Source organism: Chlamydotis macqueenii, chromosome 1 (genome assembly GCF_036417535.1).
Source record: "Chlamydotis macqueenii isolate bChlMac1 chromosome 1, bChlMac1.mat, whole genome shotgun sequence".
Lineage (NCBI taxonomy): Eukaryota > Metazoa > Chordata > Aves > Otidiformes > Otididae > Chlamydotis > Chlamydotis macqueenii.
In genome coordinates, this window is record NC_141556.1 from 204,434,409 (window position 1) to 204,454,724 (window position 20,316).

The 20,316-nt window shown below is 38.7% G+C and overlaps 1 protein-coding gene across 1 annotated transcript in view; it reads right to left on the reverse strand.

Annotated features, from left to right (window-relative positions):
* Window positions 1-19,451, reverse strand: part of CEP295 (centrosomal protein 295) — a 45,448-nt gene extending 25,997 nt beyond the window's left edge. The window contains exons 1-12 of the mRNA XM_086739645.1: window positions 19,318-19,451; window positions 17,238-17,371; window positions 15,846-16,046; window positions 14,488-14,612; window positions 13,527-13,620; window positions 9,146-9,259; window positions 7,820-7,960; window positions 6,509-6,692; window positions 4,568-4,735; window positions 3,415-3,639; window positions 2,027-2,133; window positions 700-912 (exon numbers count right to left, since the gene is read on the reverse strand). Coding sequence (XP_086595771.1) covers window positions 700-912; window positions 2,027-2,133; window positions 3,415-3,639; window positions 4,568-4,735; window positions 6,509-6,692; window positions 7,820-7,960; window positions 9,146-9,259; window positions 13,527-13,620; window positions 14,488-14,612; window positions 15,846-16,046; window positions 17,238-17,345 — 1,680 coding nt within the window. The 5' untranslated portion in view covers window positions 17,346-17,371; window positions 19,318-19,451. The remainder of the gene's footprint in view (window positions 1-699; window positions 913-2,026; window positions 2,134-3,414; window positions 3,640-4,567; window positions 4,736-6,508; window positions 6,693-7,819; window positions 7,961-9,145; window positions 9,260-13,526; window positions 13,621-14,487; window positions 14,613-15,845; window positions 16,047-17,237; window positions 17,372-19,317) is intronic.
* Window positions 19,452-20,316: the final 865 nt, after the last annotated feature.

The window sequence follows — 20,316 nt, forward strand, 5'->3', positions numbered from 1 at the left end:
CCAGCTATTTTAAATAGACATGCTGTCCCTGGGACTATGCAAAGACAATCCTAAGTCCAGTGATACAGTGTGAAATAAAAGCTTCCACATTAGATAAAAGGAAACTTTTACATGTACACACTTCTGATTCATAGCCCAAGAATTAAAAATTTATTGTGCTGATTGACATAATTTAAAATTGCAAATAATGGACTTGATTTTTTACAATTGTCCTGGTTCTGGCTAGGATAGAGTTAATATTCACCTGAGCTAGGTGGAGAACTGAAGCTGGTAGCCCCTATGGCTGGGATAGTTAACTAATTAGCTAACAGCTGGGGTTAATTTACCCAAATTAGCCAAAGGACTATTCCATCCCATCTGACATCATGCTCAGTATATAAGTGAGGAGGGTGCTGAAGGGAGCCTCCTGCTACTTGGAAGAAATGAAGTGTGGATATTTGTTGTAAACCATTATACTGTATTTGTATTCCATCACAGTTTTGTTTTCTTCTGTCATTACTGTCAAATTTACTTTTTGTTCAATCTCAACCCATGTGGGTTTTTTTTCTGGTTTTCTTTTGTCTACCAATTCTCCCCCTATTCTCTCGGAGGGTGGGGGGAGTGGGAGAGAGACTGTGTAGTCTGGTCCCGATCGGGGCTGAACTACGACAACAATACAGATAATTTTAAAACTACACACAGTTTTCTACAATTCTTCACCTCATGTTCCAGTTTGCTCTGCCGATCTGTAGAAGGAACACTGTGGCCTTGTACCAGCTGATCTTGCTCTTCCTCCTCTTTTTTTTTCTTAGCCTGCTCCAAACTGATTTGCATTTGGATCTTCATAAAATCAGCCTCCAAACATGCTCTCTCTTCTTCCAGTTGTTTAAGCAAGGTCAGCTGCTCCTGTTTCTGTTGCTCTATTTGCTCATTCTATTGAGAAGAAAAATGAGGGTGAATCTCCAGAACTGAATGACAAAGAAATCAAAGACCCCTCACACACACCACACAAAACTTTGTTTCAGCTTACAGCAGAAATGTTATTGCTCGTGACAGGCATTTCTGAATTGTAAGAGGCCTTCAAAAATAGTTCCAAAGTTCACAAGAATAATTTTGGTTTACTGGCTAGATATTTCTAATAGTCCCTGAATCCATTTACTATTGCACTATTATCTGTTCTCAAAGTAACAGAATGGATAAAATCAGAATCTAACTGTTCAAGATACATTATCATTTTCCAGAGACTGCAAAATAAGTCCTTTTCTTAATTTGAATTCAGATACCTACTTTGCATTTTATAGAACTTTTCATCAAGAGTTCAACACATTTCAATGTTAATCAAAGCCTTACAAAACTTCTGAAATAGCTAATGTATAACCACTTTAAGAGCACTTCATATATATCTGAAGTGGTTTGTTTATTTTTATTCTCTTTCCATCTACTAGCTATCACTTAGACTCACGTATATCAACAGCATATATACTTTTAGAATGGAAGCAAAGAAAAATGTCAAAGTACTGGCAAAGATGAAGTGGACAACAGCCTTTAATGAGCCTGTCTGAACAGGGATGGCAGGAACAGCAACCTGAGAGAAAGCTAGACCTGAGAACAGTTAATCTGGACATAGCCATATATACACCTGGGAAGGTGCAAAGTGGGAGAAAATGGTTAAGGAAAGCAACCACACTTTCACAGAGGATCTGCTGCTGCTTCCTTTCAGTTTGGGTTTTTTTTGGTGTGGTTTTTTTTTCCCTCCTAAAACCAATATTACTTTGTCAAATTTTTGGTTCCTGAATTTCTGAACCTTAACTCTACAATTTAAAGCTGTGTTAAGTACCAGAATTTTAACTTTCTTTTTTTAAATGGATAAACCACCACATAATAGTTGGTAGGTATAGAAAAAGTTGCAGTCAAAGTGTTAAAAGCATGTTAAAAGGGTCTACAGCTGCTGTATAACCTGAAGCATTTTAAAGTCTTCTGTAAATCAATTTTTTTTTTTTTTTTACACTGTAACTGAGATAGGAATAAAGTACATACACGCACTTACCCACTTTTTTCTCTTTTCTTCCATTCTAATTTTAGCTGCTTGTTCTTGAGGATGGATTAGAACTGAATTTTCAGCTGCAACTGTATTTTTCAACATTTCCAGAGAGTCTAAAATACACGTTATTTCAGTGTAACTGCAATCAGAAAGGGCCTTCAATCTTCTTTACATCTTGCTTTACAGTTTCCCAACCTCTGAACAAAATGTATAAGCTGCTCTTGAAAAGATTACCATCTCTGTCCCACTACTTTGCCTGTCTCCATAAGCTGGAAAATCAGGGGTTTGTATTATTTAAGCCATTAATGCCCTCTATCATCTGTCTGTCTTGAATATACTGTAATGGCTCAGCTTCAGTGGTACCAAAGTTTTGCTTCTACCCAGATTACTTGGTAGCCTAATAGCAAGATCATACTGAAGAATAAAAAGCAACACATTAACCTCAGTGAACAAACGAGGTCTAAACCTGGTACTCTCTGGGGAAGCGATCTAACATTTGGCTACCGCACAAAAAGCAAGTCTTCATCTTCTACTATCAGCTTCAAATAGCAGCACATTTTCCCCAGAGCCCCGTTTTCACTCATGCTGCAGTCTCCCATCTCCAGGAATTATCCTAGTGTATGCATGTATATGATTGAACTATATTGCTTAATCTCATTTAAAAAAAACTAAGTACCCTATGAAAGAAAAAAAACCCACCACAACTTAATCACTTTAATAGACTTCAGAAATTCTACTTAGCTTACAAGTTCACCAACTACAGCACTAGCAAAACCAAAGGAGCAGAAGTGATAGAAATTAAAAGTAAACCCCAAATTATATGGCTAGCAAGCAAAATCAAACATGCAATCGCTATAAATTCTAGTTTTACAAAAACAAGACTTTTCAGAATGGTGTCTAGAAGCAGGGGAAAAAAAAAAAAAACAAACAAAGAAACAACATTATTTCAGACATATCAGCTCATGCTTGACTTGCGCATTTCTAGCTGTGAATCTCCAAAGCATGAAGCATCTGGCTTTTCCAGTTCAACAGGTACAGAACTTCAAAGTCCAATTTTGCACTGAGAATTACACTCCTGGAGGCAAACAGCTACTAAAGCATGGCAATACCAAGTGTGACCACAATTTGGGTGAGATCTAAAAGATACAAGAGTATTTTGGACATCTTTCCTCAACAAGATCTTAATGGGCAAGTTGGATATAAAAACAAAAATCTCTCCTATTTGTGGATTTGTTGAAACCACAACGCACTGTGGGCAAAGACAGGAGAATTGTACTTCCTGGCCACATGACAAACCACCACTGAAAATTCATTAAACAGTTTTGTTATAGTCCACCCTTACAAGTCTTTTTGCTCCTACACAGCAAATTTTGATGCAAGTATGTATTACGTACCTTTGGCTTCACATACTGTATTTTTCTTTTGCTCACGGTTAAGTTCTAAATCATGTAATGGTCTCTCTTCGCTAGCAATTGTGCCCGATTCAATAGTCTCAATTTCACTGTGAATCTCTTTCTCACTTTCTGATGTCCACTCCTCTTTTTGGCTTCTGATCTTGTTCAGCAACTTCTTTAATGCAAGTTTTGACTTAGGTTGGTGAGTTTTTGCTTCTTCACGATCTATAAAGAATACATACTGTTAAGAGTTACAAGTAATTAATATCTTCACATCATAAAAACCCTCTTTTAATTTTTTTTAAATTTGTTTACACAGTTGGACAAATAGCTCAGTTATATTACCAAGTTTTAAAAGCTTAACAACATTTTCTCTTACCTACAAAAGAGAAGCAGTAATTTGTCTCTGCATGCTATAAAAGGAGGGCTAAGCTAGTTGTAGTGCTTCAGTGTCAAATGACTACTAGACTGTACTGTGGCAGAAATAAGTAGTACTACCCCCCCACCTGCATGTTCCTGCCCTCTCCTTTATATTAGCACTGGCAACACAATGCAGATCAAAAATGGATTGTGCCAGCAAAGGAATGTGGCAGAAATGCTTGCCCAAGCAATACGGTTCACTAACACACTTCTTGTTCACGCCACAAGCAGACAACGCACACACAACTGTTGCAGCCTACTCACAATATGGAGCAACTTGATCACAAACCTGCACGTTAGGGACGTACAATAAGCAGACTTTCATACAAAGTCTAATTTTAACTTTGAAATATTTCAAAACACAAAACAAAAACTTAAGTTCACATACCGGCATCATCCCATAATATGCACTAATTGTATAGAAATTCAGTTACTAACAGTGTAGTTCTTACAACAATTAAAAATATCCTTAGTGTACTAATGAACTGAAGTATATTTGAAAAAGAAGTCACATTTTCATTTTTAGGTTTATAATCATTAGAGTATTATCATTCATGACAATCATCATAAACCACTTGATACTTAATGCCTGTGAAGTATTTCGGGAATTTTAGTATTTAAGACATTTCAGTTAATACTAAAAGTTAATTTTTCTCATATATTAAATGAAATCTCTTCTTTTCTACTATAAAACCCAAAAGTTTAACCTAAATATAAAGTTTAAAAGCTTTACTTTCTGATCCATTGGGGACCTCCTCTTCTATCAGCTGTCCTGATTCCTGTTGAGTGTCACAAGCAGATTCTTGCTCCAAAGAGATATCAAGATCATTATCTTGAGATCTATCGGAAGGAGCTGGCAAAGGTTGTGGCTCAAACTGCAAAATCAGGTCTCCTTTAATTTCTAATTAAAAGAACATAACCACATGAAACAACCAACTGGAATAAAAACCAAACAACACTGCATGACTACAGTCATCATACAAATCCCTAAGAACTTCAAATACCAATAGCTTGTTTCATAACAGATTTAATTCACCTTTTTTTTTCCAAAACAGAAGATTCAAAAGTGTACAAATGATCAGCCATCTATTACTTCAGAAATTCTATAGTGTTTTCCACTAGAATATTACAGAAATAGAAGGTTATGTGATAAAAGGCTCATCTTTACACAAAAAGCAGCACACAGGAACAATTACGCACAGGAGGATCTCAATAACTTCATCAGGGAAAAGGCACACCTTGACCTGACTGCTCACAGGCCTGCCACAGGAGAGGGACTGATCACGTGGTCCAGAACTCTCCCACAATCACCTTAGCGACTGAAGGAGTTACTGACTACAAGGGGTGTGGGACACATGGAAAAATCACCTTGGGATTGTAGGCTTATTATAGCTATTTAGGGGAGGAACCAAAAGCAGGGAAAGGAAAGGATCAAGCGTGAGGAAAAACATAATGAGGAGATAAAAGGGGCCAGTCAGTACACTTGTCTGGCTGTGCACTCTGCCTAACAGTCCATCCTGTCTTTTCACTAAATTCCATTTATAGCTGTTTTTCCTGGATGAATAACCTTCTATTTTGTATGCATGTGTGTGTATGGATACATAACCACCAGCAACTGGAGTAGGGACCAAAAGTCACAGGGGCACCTGCATCCAGAGTGCTGCCAACAACTGCAGAGACCAGAATGAGTGCACTTATATGTGAGTATGAGTATCAGCATGCAGTGGCTAGCAAATCGCAAGCCAGACTAGCCAGCAAGAATGGTAAGAGGCTTAGGAGCTAGGTGGCAATCAGCTGTAAGACTGGGCTGGATACTGGAGAGGCCAGGGGATCAGCAAGTTGGCCAGTGGAGGGATCAAGAGATCCAAGCCAGATACAGGGCAGACCATGGGGTCTCAGGGTCAACTAAGAAACCTGACAGCACACATGTATGTGTCTCAGACAACTAGAGACAAGAGCATCCAGGGTCAGCTTCTGAGTAGACTGAGTATTTGAGGTCAGTTACTGCAGTGATCCACAGTGTGTGCATGTCTGGGTGCATATCCACATACCCCAGCTGGGTCTGTATAGCAACAACTGGGGCAGAGCAGCAGGCCTTACAGGGTTCACATGCCCAGGAGCCAGCAACTGGGAAGACTAAGGACTGAGGGCAAGCTGCTAGGTAGAGTGAGTGTCTAAAGCCACTCATTGAGTGATCCATAGCATATCTTTGAGCATACCAGTTCATAGGTGAACATGTGAGGTAACTGGAAGGCTACAGGGTCCAGGATCAATTACTGGATAGACTGAGTGTCTAACATCTGTTACTGGGGGACCCACAGTGTGACAGGTGGAGACCTGGGACATAGGGGACAGCTATTGGGTAGACTTGAGTGTCTAAGACAAACTGCTGGAGGGATCCATACTGTATATACAGACACAGATCCCACTAACAGGTCTTCATCCTGAGCAGACAGAGCAGTGAACAGGATGAGGTCATTTGTACTGTTTGTGTTTAACACAAGTGCCATTTTCTGTGTGTATGTGTACTGAAAACCTACTTGTGTGTGTGCCTACTGTGTATACACATGCATACACACACAGCCTTGCTACCAGCTGGACCTGGGAACAGGCAGCTGCAACAGCCTCTCCTCTACTGGGCTACCAGATTAGCAACATCTAACAAATTACTTACTCCTGTCTTCACTGTACATATCTTCAAATGCAAACTCCAATTCTCTTTGCCGTTCTTCTTTTACTTCCATGCATTTGTATGCAGGCACAAAAAGCTGAGGTGGCATCTGCGCTACAATCTGTCTTCTACGCATCCGATCCATATTCTGCATTTGTTCAAGTTCCTTCAGTAGTCTTTCCCTGTCCTTCAAGTATAAAGATGGGATAACATAAACATTTAGTGTTCACATTCAGCCAGCCATATACGTCAGGACTGATAAAATTCTTGCATTTGGTTACCTTGAAGTTTGTTTAACCCTTAATGTTTAAAATTAATTTTATTCTAGTGAGAAGGTGCTTCCTTGGGAGAAGCTGTATCTGACCTTTAAAACACAAGAGTCATCAATACTACCTAAAAGATCTAATGTTAAATAAAGGATCAGACTGCACACCTGTAGGCCAACTGTAGGTTTAAATCTTTTGTTTTACAAGGTAAATGGGTACTCCTTTTAGCAAGTTACTTTGTTAGTATGTACTTCAGCAACTGCTACTTTTGAAGATGTGAACTAAATACAATTATATATGACAGCTATTTTTTTTAAAAAGCTTTATTTGAAGTTTAGTTGTTTTTTTTTCCTGTTGACTTAAGGAACATCAGTAATATTTCCATAGTTCCCCATTTTAGTTAGGTTATTCATTCAGGGCCAATCATATCTCAACTAGAAAACAGGAAGCTTTTGTTATTTCTAGCCTCCAAAAATATGTGTAAAGGTAATAGACAGTAAAACAAATTTCAGAGTATACCTCTAGGTACAAAGACTTTACTTAATAGTTCAGTTTCCACTTCTTAAAGGAAACAATTTCCATATTTCTAGACTTACACACTAACAGAACCCCAGTCTTTTAAGTAAAAACTTTGAAAAACTTTTAAAAAAACCTGTTGTCTTCTTAATAATAAACTACTTTTTCCCCTAAAGCACAGAATAATCAACTCCAACTAAAGCTGATATAAAAAAGTAGAGCTCATCACTTATTAAAAGAAGTTTATCTTTATTATTACCAATTGGTTAATAGCTGGTCAAACATTAAGACAACAAAAATTAAAGGATGTTTTTCTAAAAGTGGGTCTTAATCTGTGTGCTTTTATTCTCCCTCCTTCCAGATAGTCAAAATAAGCAAACAGAGTTTGGCAGTTTTTAAATGCATTCTGAAAACTCCATTTAGTCCATTGATTCTCCTCCTGTAATTATAATTCCTTTACTAATCAGTTACCTACAACTTGCTTAACACTGGTCATTTTGACATTAAAACCAGGTGCAACTACTTTGCCTACCTGAGTCAAATGGACTTTCTTCAAGGCATGACTTCCTCTGAGATGGGCCTTTTCAAGCTGCTCTCTTCTCTCCCTCTCTGCCTCTCTGCGTAGTTCCTCCAAACGTTTTCCCTCTTCTTCAGCAGCTAACCGAGCATCTGGCTGGCAGTCAATCAATAGTTTAGCCCATGAAGTTCTTTGTTGTAGTTTAAAGCATATGTAACAATAAATAAATGAATAATTCTGCAGCAGAAGCACTTAAAAAAAACCCCAATATACAATCGCACATGAACACCCTTGAAGGTTTATAATTCTTGGTTGCAAGCAGGACCAAACTAGTTTTTTACCTTTTTTTTTTTAAAAAGCATATTTACATATTCCGTAAGTATAGGTGTCAAAGTGTTCTAGTTTCAAGCTGTACTTAAGTAGAAAAAAACAAAACAAAACAAAATCATTGCACATAAGCACAAAATAAACATTTCGGAATTTTCTATTTCAAAGCTGAGCAAACAACAGCATCTCCTCTTATCGTTTAGGCCTACTCCTTCAAACATTAAGAAAACCTAAAACTTCATGAATGAAAGCTTCATAAATAGACTGAAGAAAATATTCACAAATACAAATTCATTGAGAGCGCTTTTTTAGCCTAGAAGAGGCTGATCCAGAACAGGAACTTAGATTATGGTCTCATATCACTGATAAGCCAAACTATTGTTTGGTTCACTTTTCAATAGCTTTACCTTAATTCAAAAAAATCACCTCTAAAAGCTGAGCTCTTGCTCCAGCTTTCACTTTTCCAGGTCCTCCCTTTCTTCTGATCTGACTTTGCCCTTTGTCTGAGTGTACGGTAAACTTGAGTAAACTTTCCCATTTGGCAAAAATCTATTCATCGTTCTTTTTCCCAAATTAGACTTCTGCCATTTCGGTAAGCTGAAACCATTGACTGCACCAACAGATGAACACAAATACAAGATAAAGACTGGGAATACATAGCCAAAAGAGAAGTAGAGAAAAAAAGCAGGGCAACTGCAACTATTAACACAGCATAACCCACAAAGCAGAAGATTTAGGTGTCCTAACACTATCCCAGTCTTGTGAACTCCCCTCTTTAGGAGGTCTGTTCACAGGGGAAAGACTGTCAGGTGTGATCCCACAAGTGACTGAGCATATAACAGGCCTTGCAAGTTTCCCCAAGATTCTGATTAGTAAGTTGTGTAATGGCTGCTTTAGACAACTTCATATTTTTAAACAAGTTCTTGAAAATGGAATTGCTGATACCCAAACACTGTATGCAATATAAAGCAAGATACATGGAAGGACATTTCACAAATACTTGGAGTTAATCACCTGCTCTGCATCTGCTTCTCTGTCCACATAAGGTTCAGCAATATGATATCGTGTAACAGAAAAGTTGTCAGCACTATAAGGCTTCACTGCAGGAGTCTTTTTCACTTCAAAATTCTAGGAAGAAAAGTACAGGTACAGCTGTATCAGAGAACAGCATCTCTAACAAAGCATCTAAACGAAGTGATCTGTACACTTAAATTAGCATTAAAAGAAAGCCACTCTCCCCAGTTTTCTGCAGAAAATACTGTTGTTTAAAACTTTACATACATTTAATAATTAATAAAGCACATCAGCACAAAGCAGATCTAGACGGCTTAACAACTGAGAGCATCTAACAGCCCAGGGCAAACTCCTCCACACAAATTGACACTCAGAGACCTCTACTTTCATGTTACAAAATATTACCTTAATTCAAAAGCATTTGAGCATAATGTACTAATACAAAGCCCACTTACAACAGCTGTCACACTCACCTCAAAGCAGGGCAACCACAGATCCACAATATAATTATGCCCGACTGCAAAATTACACTTCTCAAGTCCAGACCTTCTTTATGAAACTCAGAACCCATTACATCCAATTTATTAGTTGACCAGAGAAAAGAGCATTTCCCATAACTTCACTGAAGTGTCTATTCATATAACACAAAGTATCAAAGGTTTTGTTTTGTTTTTTAAAGTTTTGGGTACACTACCACATTTCAACTCTTGAAGTTTGAACATCGAGCAACCAGACCCCTCCCTCTTCTTTGGCTGAGCCTGGTGCTCTCAGTAGTGAGGCAGCCAGGTTTGGTAAGGCAACTCAGTATTCTGTAGGACCTGCCTTTGTAATTCTAACATCTTCTCCATTAATTTTCTCTCAACTTCCTTTTCCCTATACTTTCTCCTAAAAAAAAAAAAATATTCTTAGCCACATTAACTAAAAGAGCAAGTTTCATAGCCCAAGCGGTTTAAAACTAACATGACTGTAAACAAATGCAGATACACAAAGAGCAGCATTAAGTCTTGGGAATATCTTAAATTTATCTCAATGAAAGACGAGGCATACAAAATTTCAGTATCAATTATGTCTTGCTATTTTATAAAGACTATAAAAGTGCAGTCTTTAAATTAAAATCCTATGATATGCAACTAGTTTTAGCCTTACCAACAGAATTTCAGTAACTCACTTATTGTTCTTAAGTAAATGCAAGTTATTCTAGTAGGAAGAAAACAAACAAGACATACAGATTAAAGCACACCATCAAAAATTTCATTTTTACTTGTACACAATAACGGTGTTTAAAAATTGCTAACTTTCTTAATCAAAAAAACACAGTAATTGTAACAGATCAATATCAACCAAACTGCTTGTAGATACTGATCATAGCTCTGAAAACAGACAAGTCCCATGACTAAACCTCATTAGCCAGATAAACAACTGCTTGACCTATACTTTCAGAACATTTAATTAAGCCTGTCTTCTGAATTATTTTTAAAGATTTGAACCAACAAACTAGTAATTAATAATTACAGTTAATCAATTAAATTTCCAGAGTTTTATTCAAAACCTGTGAAGCTGTGAGAATTCTGTCGGAGGCTGCAATTTTCCAATTAATGTCAAAAGCAATTTAGGTTCAAAAAAATAATACTTGTAACATTATTACACTTCATGGTGGAATCACTGCAGTTAAGAATCCACCTGCTTTTCCATCAAGAGGTTTGTAATTCCCCCCTCAACAAGAAGCAAATAATTCCATACTAAGATCTGGGAAAACTGGCACAGCCATGTATCATGAAATGAAAAACCAACCAAAAAACCTCAACTCTACAAATGTTATGAATACTCAAGAAGAGTACAGTAACATTTTTAGGTTGTATTTCCATTACATACAAATCTTATAGATCATATTAAAAAAAGTTCACAAGAACTGTGACACTTGTCAATAAAATGGTGTTTACAGTTTAACTTCAATCAAGTAACTTAACAGTTGGTCTAACTTAATAAGGTCTCAGTTCCTAAAAGCCATTCTTCTGAGAATTAAACTTGATTATGACAATATATCGAGAGTAAAACCACTTCTTTTATAACTGGGTAAAATAACAATAATAGTATCCTCAGAAAATGTTTGTAAGATTACTTAGACTGTAAGAATGAACAACACTGCCCTAGCTCAATTTTATGAAATTTTATTCAATTGTTATTGCAACAGAGCATCAGATTATGATTATAGTTATGTTTAGTAAACTCTATGTAAATTGATTCAAGAAAATAAGCATGCTTATGCAGATGACCTTGTAATTTGCTGCAATTCACAGGATTTAGAGTAAAAGTTAAGCAATTCAAATTCAGTGCCTTTTGAGAAATGCATTTGCAAGACAAAACCCCAGATTTCCTCCCCCAAAAACCTGACAGTTAACATCTTCTGTTTTCTTCCTCTATACAGAACTAGGAATAAGCCACAGCTCTAATGAACTCAGATCTTGCAACTACTTAGCATTTACTCCATGCAGTCCATGCTATCCAGTTACTCTTTCAATAAAATAACTTTGTTCCTCACCCTGTGCCCTCCCAGCAACACAGGCCTATGACAAAAGGATTAAAATCCATACAGATATGAAAACTAGGAAAAAGGGCTCAGTCAGCTAGTCTGTACATGGATCAAATTGACACACTATGCTATATTTAAACAATGCAATGCAATCCTTTCCCTCAGCAAAAATCCAATGTGTCTGCAGAACTGTTGATTCAATCTGCCATTATCAGAACCTGAACTTCTTAAAAGAAACGAAACTCATGTATTGTTGAAAATCCAGATGTTTGCAAACTCTGCCAAAACCAGCTAAAATCATGTTTGCTGAAGAGGTGGGTAAACTACATTTGTTCATAGGTGGAATGTATTAAGTTGTAGAATTTCAGGAAAGGAAATTATGATTCTGCAATACTTAAACAGGATAGTGACCCAGACCTGTCATAATCGCAAATGCAAATGTACTAGAACCTGGGGAAACCTGGACAAAGTCTTCTTGCCTGCCCTGGTGAAAAACGACTAAAGAATAAGGAAATGCTGCATTTGTAAAACGGAAAGAGACACACATTACTGAGGCTGCTAGATGAAAAGTGTTATATAGCACTGTGTCTTTTATATCATATACAAATACGCATGTTAACTGTGCCTGACTTTCAGTCACCAATTAAAAACTTCTTTTTTTTTTTTTTTTAAACACAAAGCAACACAAAACACATCCTAAACTGTAAAGGTTACTAGAAAGCAATGCTGTAGTATCTCATACTTTCCCAACAACGTGAAATTGAGCAACACAAGCATCTGAAAACCAGGAAATTAAGAGTTAACATTTTAACTGATATAGCCTTCATCTCTCTACAGCAGATAAACCAGGAACACATCACGTGGAACAGCACAGAGGAGAATAACAGCACGAAAGAGTGTTTGAGTTTACCTCAACTGTACCATACAGGACCTTCTTCCACCTGTTCTAAATTCCAATATTGCATATACTTCACCAGAAATAACCCCAAACTTACTATTCCCTTACACATTTGCTTTAACCCTCACTTATATCCAACTTCCACAATAAGAAAACCCTTGGGCAGCCAGCAAGTACAAAGGGATACAAATGAAAGTATATGCGCTCCTTCTAATCATTCCAAAAACTCTGATGGTCAAACCTTACTCATTTTCTTGAGAGGCATCAGTACCAAACCCCTATCATCCAACACACTAACCTATATATAACATGCTGGATGTAGCTGGAAAAAGCTTTGATAACCACACTGGCTCTGAAAGCGACTAGCATACTTTAATCCTTTTTTTTTCTTGTCAGTAGTCTGAACATTCCTGAACCTGATGGTCTGAAAGGGCACAACAACACATAAGGCAACTTAAACTCTGTACTAATAAAGCTTGATTAAATTAAATTCACTGAAAGTTAAATCCAAAGTAAAAACGTATGTAATGTTCTTCCTGCAGTTCAGATCTTCAGTCTTACAGTGACTTCTATACCTATGCAGAATCTCTCTGAAATCAAAGCAGCATGAAGGAGGTACAAAGTTGCCATCTAAAAAGGGTACAGCATAGAATTAAAAAAAATGGTTATCACCTACTTTCCTCTGCAATAGTCTTACGTACTGACTTCCTACAAAAATTAAACAGCTTACCCTCCATTTAGTATTCCCTACAAGCAACAAAGAAATTGGAGGGAAAAAAACAACAAAAACCCTCATAGCTAGAAAGGTAGAACTATCTTTATTAGAGAACTAAACAAAACACTATTATTGCATCATTTCAGGTGTCCTGTTGTGAGGAGTCAAACCAATAAATAAATCATTACATTATAAGGTACCCTGAAATTGTAATCACTGTTGCATCATGGATATATACCTCAAGAGGATGTGGTGGAGGAGGTGGGAGGCTTGCAACTTTGGCTGCTCTTTGTCTTTCCACTTCCAGAGCGTGTTTACGTGCATTTGTTCGTCTTGGGGAAAAAGAAAAAACAAACAAACAAAACAAAACCAAACCACAACCCACCCCCCCCAACACACACAAAAAAAGACATACAAAAGAGAAGAGAGAAGGAAAATTATTCAAGTAATAATGACAGTACTGTGCAAAATAAGAGGCAAATCTAAATATAAACAGATTCAGATGTACCTGAATTGAATGCTTGGGAGATAGGGATGGGCAAGCACACTAAAAAGTCAACAGAACTTATGCTGGAAGGCAGCACTAGAAAATTAATTTCTCGAAGTAATGCAAAAATGTTAATATACACAAGCTTCTAAAGAACAAAGCCAAATCCCTGCTTTTCACCTAAGTTTTCAGAAAGCACTCCATCACTTAAACATATTTTAATTTCTCAACTGTGGACAAAACTAAGTATTTAATCAATAGGTCTCAGCTCTACTCAAGCACAACTATCCACAAGAGTACGCAGCTCATTTTTCATGTCAGCTCAAGATTGATTCAATCTCCTTAAAACAAAACAAACAAAAAAAAAAGCTGAGAAGGAAGACCATGGCAAATGCAACAGGTCCTTTTTCAAATGGGTAACTCCATCAGCAACTGGCCTGAGAACATTTCCTTTCATATGTCACTGAACAGCTGCCAGTCAACAATTTAGACTGAAAATAGCAAGAGAAATTAAAGGCTCCCCATTCATTGAGAGTTTGTAAGGCCAGCTGAAACTACAATTCTTATCAAAATCCACAAGTGTTAATTCTCTAACACATAAAATTTCAAGATTAAAAAAGCTCAAAGCAAGAAACATCAAGATCTCTGCCTCTCACCTTGTGACATTTTAAAATGCATTCTGGTTTAATAAAATGAGGCAACTATTGCATACCGGGCTTGCTCACGAAGTAATTTTTCTTTTTGGTACTTCTGCTCTTTCAGGGCTTTCCTATGTCTCTTCTCTGCTCTTTGCTTCCTTTCCTCTGCTTGCTTTGCCAGAGCTTCTAAGTCAGGTTCCTTAACAATAAAATATCGCAAGCACTTAATACGGGATTTTACCCGCTTCCCATACTATCAGTGTGATATTTCAGATTAAGTATTGCTGGTAAGAATCACAAGCTCAAAATTAATTTCTACTGTATTAGAGTAAAAATACTCTAAATAATAACTTTTTATTCTCTGCCATTTTCTTTACTCTTCTTCTCTACAACCAACAGCAGCAAATTTGCCACCTTCCACAGCCAGTGTAACCAAATATTGTTGATGTGGAAACCTTAGCTTCTCTTTGTCTTTGATAAAGAGAGTAATATAAAGTATACTTACACATTTTAGTAAATGCTGACTAAACTGTACAGAGAAAGCAAGTTACTACCTTTCAGTCATTAATTACACCAATTGTGTACATTCCTTTGTACTTAGTTCTCTGATCCTATGACATTGGTACCACAGTTTTCTACAACCTCATCCACCCTAGCATTGGAAAGGACTCTACAAAGAAGTTGATTTAGAGACCCTGAGATACAGAAAAGTATAACGCTATTTTACTTGGGTTAAAAAGCCTGACTGATTCAGGAAGTGAACTAGTCTGCAAAGTTCATGCAGGAAATCTGTGGCACTACTGATTTTATAAACCTAGTTCAGAGTCAAATCTGTAGAAGATTTCTACGGAACAACCTCAGTGATCTCTCAAAGAAAGCCTACACAAGTTTTAGGATTTTAAAGAAAGTTAAAATAGCTTATAGGTGCAGAATTAAGAAGTAAACAGCAGTTTACAGTCTTGGCAAAGGCCTCTGAAGCCCTTACCAAGATTTCCAATGTCACTTGAGCACTGGGGAAAAAAAAAAGTTAAGTCTATTTTCTTAACTACAGAAAAGATGCTGTCACATGGTAGAGAAAAAAGTTACTACATTACTGGCACACTTGAGACAATGATTCACCATGTACAATTGGCAGTCAAGTGCAAATATACACTATCATATCTGTGTACAATCCAACATTAATAAAATAACTTTTAGAGTTTGCACAGCAAAAGCCTTAGCAGATAGGCCTGCTAGACCATTTAATTGCGGTCTTGTGGCAGGACAGCTGCAAAAAAGTACATACACATTTCTAAGAGGTTTCCATTATTAAAAACTGTCAGTTTAGGTATTAGGACTGCAAGATCAAGAATATAAAACACCAAACAGCAATGTTGGTATTTTTAGAACATCAAGAATTTCTCTGACAACAATATTAAGCTGTTTCACTTACGTTTTCCTTGGCTTGTCGGTGAGCCTCACCAATCGCTCTCAAGTTTGATAAATACAGTTCTTCTAAGGCTTTCATCTTTTCATCCTGTGCTTTCTGCCACTCAGCTCGCAGTGCCTCCTCTAACCGATGTAGTTGTTGTTCTCTCCTCTGCTTTACTTTCTGTCTTATCTGCAAGGCGATATACTTCTGTTGCTCTCTAACCTGTGGAAATAGTATTTATGTTTTGTCAGCTGCTTAAAAAAAGTGCAATATTTTTGGCAGTGAGTCTTTTCACAACATACTCTACCCTCCTTTCAGCTTTCCATCTCATCTACTATGCCATTAACAATCTGTCCAGAAAATAAAGTTGCCATTACATTTTTTCCAAAATTAGTATATTAAACACTTAAATAAGGTCGAATTTATTATTTCAGTTAATGTCCAATGAGCAACATACAACAACAAAACGCAAAAACTGCTTGGAATATCTTTCCCTCCAAAAATACAACACAATAATTTATTAAAGACTCCTATTACAATGCAACATGGTTTAAAGAAAATCAGTAACTATTCTGATAAAGTAAAGTCTGTTTACTAAGTTTGTTTTCCACTTTGTCAGTAAAATTCTCTTTGCTAAAGAGAAAAATATCAAGAAAGAGCCCAAGAGTGGTGAAAGACTAGTACACAATAAATGTCTTGAAGATGTATATTTTTTGAAGATGCAGAAGACCTGAACAGCTTGTGTAGGACAAAGCAGAGGAAGGCTAAGAAAAGAGTAAGAAGAGAAATGGAGAAATAGCTCTGCATCCTAACAGCAGGACAGCGAAACAGAAAAGGACAAAGACAAGATGATCAACAGGCATGTTCTGAAGAACATAAAGGTACTCTGCTCAGACATTCTTCTAAAAGCAACAGCACTAAAGCGTTTAAGAGCTACGACAAACTGTAGCAGTTCTGTTCATCTAGTGGAAAGCTGCGAAGATCTGTATTCCCAGTAGCTGCCTTATTTCTTCTGTGTGATCAGTGTGAACACATCTAGAATACTTTAAGAGGTATGAATCCTCACACAAGCGACACATCAGCAAAAGAGAGACAACTACATGTTCACAGCCAAATAAAAATGGTAGATACTGGGAAGCTGGCGGGGGGGGGGGGGGGGGGGGGGGGGGGGCGGGGAGAGATTCTAGAACAGATGCCAGAGTGAATATAACAAACAAAGTATCACAAGCAAAATATGCACTTAGTAGTAAATAAACATGAGAAAAAAAAAATTCACAAACTAAATACAAATGTAATATACAATATCACAAACTTGAAATTTAGTTTACATTAAATAATTTTTTCAGTTAATTTTCCTAAATTATTTGTTACATCATTAAATGAAATATACAATGTGCAAAAATACAGTCATACTTGCTGCAGCCTCAGTTTCCTTCTTCTTTCATATTCTTCTTTCAGCAGCATGGTTTCTTCGTTAGGACTAAGCCTCAGTTTCCCAGCTTTTGCAGCTTTCCTCTTCATCTTTGGAAATGCCAAATAATCAACTTCTACAAGAACAACATGAAAAACAGGAATTGTGCACACATGATAAAGGTAACCAGCTGCGAAAAACGGGTACTGCCGTAATCTCACAAATCTGTCATGGTACACAGAAGTGTAAGCTACAACTGTTCAGATCTGTTCCAACTGTACTCTACAACACTGACATTCTTTGTCACTGCCACAGAAGGTACTGCTTTTGAACTATTATTTTAGGTAGCAAACCCTGCAACAGTATCGCATTCACATTTGTTATAGTTCAGCCCCAATCAGGACCAGACTACGCAGTCGCAGTCTCTCTCTCACTCCCCCCCACCACCCTCCAGTGGGACAGAAGGGAGAATGGGTAAACAAACAAAAAAAAAACTAAACAGCAAAAACAGGTGGATTGAGATTGAACAAAAAATAAATTAAACAGCAATAACAGAAGAAAACAGAAAACTGTGATGAAAAAACAAATACAGCATAATGGCTTACAACAAATCTCTACACCTAGTTGCTTCCAAGTAACAGGAGGCTCCCTTCAGCACCCTCCTCACTTAACCCCAGTTGTTAGCTAATTAGTTAATTATCCCAGCTGGGTGCCCCAGCCATAGGGGCCACCAGCTCCAGTTCTCCTCACAGCTGTCCTAGCCAGAACCAGGACAACATTCTACACTGTGGACCAGACAGGCATCTCTGCAAAGTGAATAGCGAACACCATTCAACTCCTAGGAAGATAAAAAAAACCAAACAAACAAACAAAAAAAAGAACCCCACAAAAACAAAACCACAAAACAAAACCAAAACCACACTACACAGTAAAGTAGGCTAGTCACTTAGGTGATTTGTACTGAAACATTCTCATAACAGTTGTAAGAAAGAAGATACTGAGTTTGTTAAGATTTTTGACTGCAGTCCGAGGTTTTACACCTTGAAGACTCTGAAACCTCGACAGCAGCCTGCAGGCCAAGCATTTCACTAGAACACTGGAATTCCTCACTGACAATTTTGTTGTTTGAGTTCTTTTAAGCAACTATTTCAAATGACATTTCCCTGGAGATTTTACTGTGGAACCAAGATCTGCTGGTTCTACATATTCTTTCCTGTTTTCCTCGCAATTATGATTTTCACCTGCATAGCAAAAAAAGACTTTTCCAGCCTGATATGTAGTTTAGCCCAAAACTGCCTCCCCCTCCAGAGAAATCTTTACTTGATCTTTCAATATTTAAGACCCTGAAAATAAATTCCCAATTAATCCCAAGTTCATTACAGGACAAACAGGGACAAGATATCATGGCTCCTGCTACCCTTTCCTTATTCAGCTGATGAAGCACAAACCAGAAGTTTATCAATACACATTATTAAGGAACAAATTACTACATTCCCCGCTAGAAAAAAAAAAAAAAGAAAATTTAGAAGATGTACAATACAAAGCCAAAAGATTAGTCAACATTTGCACAGACTGAGTTGCAATACAAAATAATCAGTAAACACACAACAGTTAAAACTAAGCCAGCCCTCGCTGGGAACACTGAGCCACAGAGGTTTCCGTAAGCAACTTCAGCCCCTCTTATTACCCTGCCCAGAAGAGCTGGCAAAAACGCTGCTTCAGAGCGGGAAAGAGCAGCAGCCGAGTTAAAACGGAACGTCGAGAGCAGTGCGCCGGCCTGCGGCTCAGGCCTGAGGCGGGCGGCTCGGGGCGCAGCTACCTCGGCGCCAGCGAAGAGGATGGAGCGGGCCCCCAGGGAGAGCCCCACCGCCGGCGAGCTCTGCGCAGGAGGCCACGGCCACCTGGGACGGCTCTCCCATCGGGAGCCGCCACCGGGGCCGCGGCCCCTGCAGCAAGACCTGCCCGAGCTGAGGAGGGACAACGCGGAGGGAAGAGAAAGGAGAGTAGGCCCAGGCCCAGCTATGCGAAGGGAAGGGAGCGACCCCGCCGCATGGCCGCCCGTGCATGGCCGTCCGCACCTACCCGCCGCTTGCTCCCGCCGCCGACTGGGCCCTCCCAGCCGCCGTCGCCGCGACCACCAACGGCTGCCTCCTCCTGCTGCTGCGTCACCCCCGACACTCACCCCGAGCGGCCAATGGCTGCAGGCGCGGCGGGAAACCAAGCGGCGCGGCGGCACTCGCTCTCTGCGCACGCGGAGTGTTGCCCTGGCCCCTTGCCGCCACACTTCCCAACGCTCCAGGCTTACAGCAGTACGCATGCGCCACCAGGCCACCCTACCCCGCCTCCCAGCGTGATGAGCTCCGCCCCCGCCTTCTGGTGGCCAATGGGAACTGAGGAAAGCTGTGACTGGCCGGTGAGGCCGCACGCGGCGAATATAAAGTGGGCGCTGGGGGGGAGGGATGCGTTTGACTTCCTTCTTCTTCCTCAGTTTTCTCGGTCAGTCCCTTCCCAAGGGCTGATTTAAATGGGGTTAGTGTTTTGCCTACTTAGGCGATCTCAGTGTGTATTTGAAGGGGTTTGTTGCCTCCATCAGGAGGTCTCTCAGCCAGGGTTTCCTCCACGCGGGAGGGGCATCTGCTGAACTAGAAATAGCGAGGGGGCAGAAGCAAGCTCAGCGCTGCCGGTTTTACCTCACTAAGTTTACACCTTTTTAGTCCAACACTCTTTTTGGATACGCTGTGTGAATGGAAGGAGTAAAATTAAGCTATGACAGTACCCCTAGACTGGTAGTGCTGCTGTGCCTGTCTTGCGGGCGCGCATACTGCTAAGTTGCTTCTACAATGAGCAGATCTGTGCTGCTGCCTCGACCTCATCACTAGTGCTGACCTTACTTTTACAAACCTCTTCTTCAACTAATGTCTGCTACTGGTTTGCTTATTTGCTTTCATCCTTGTGTTTCAGTGTTCCTTCTAAAAGGGGCCATTTATTATATGTGGGAGACTTGCAGCAGTTGGGATTTGAAAGTAGAGTCGCCTGATATCTTTGATTTATGAGGAATAAAAAACTGAGCAAAAACTTGTT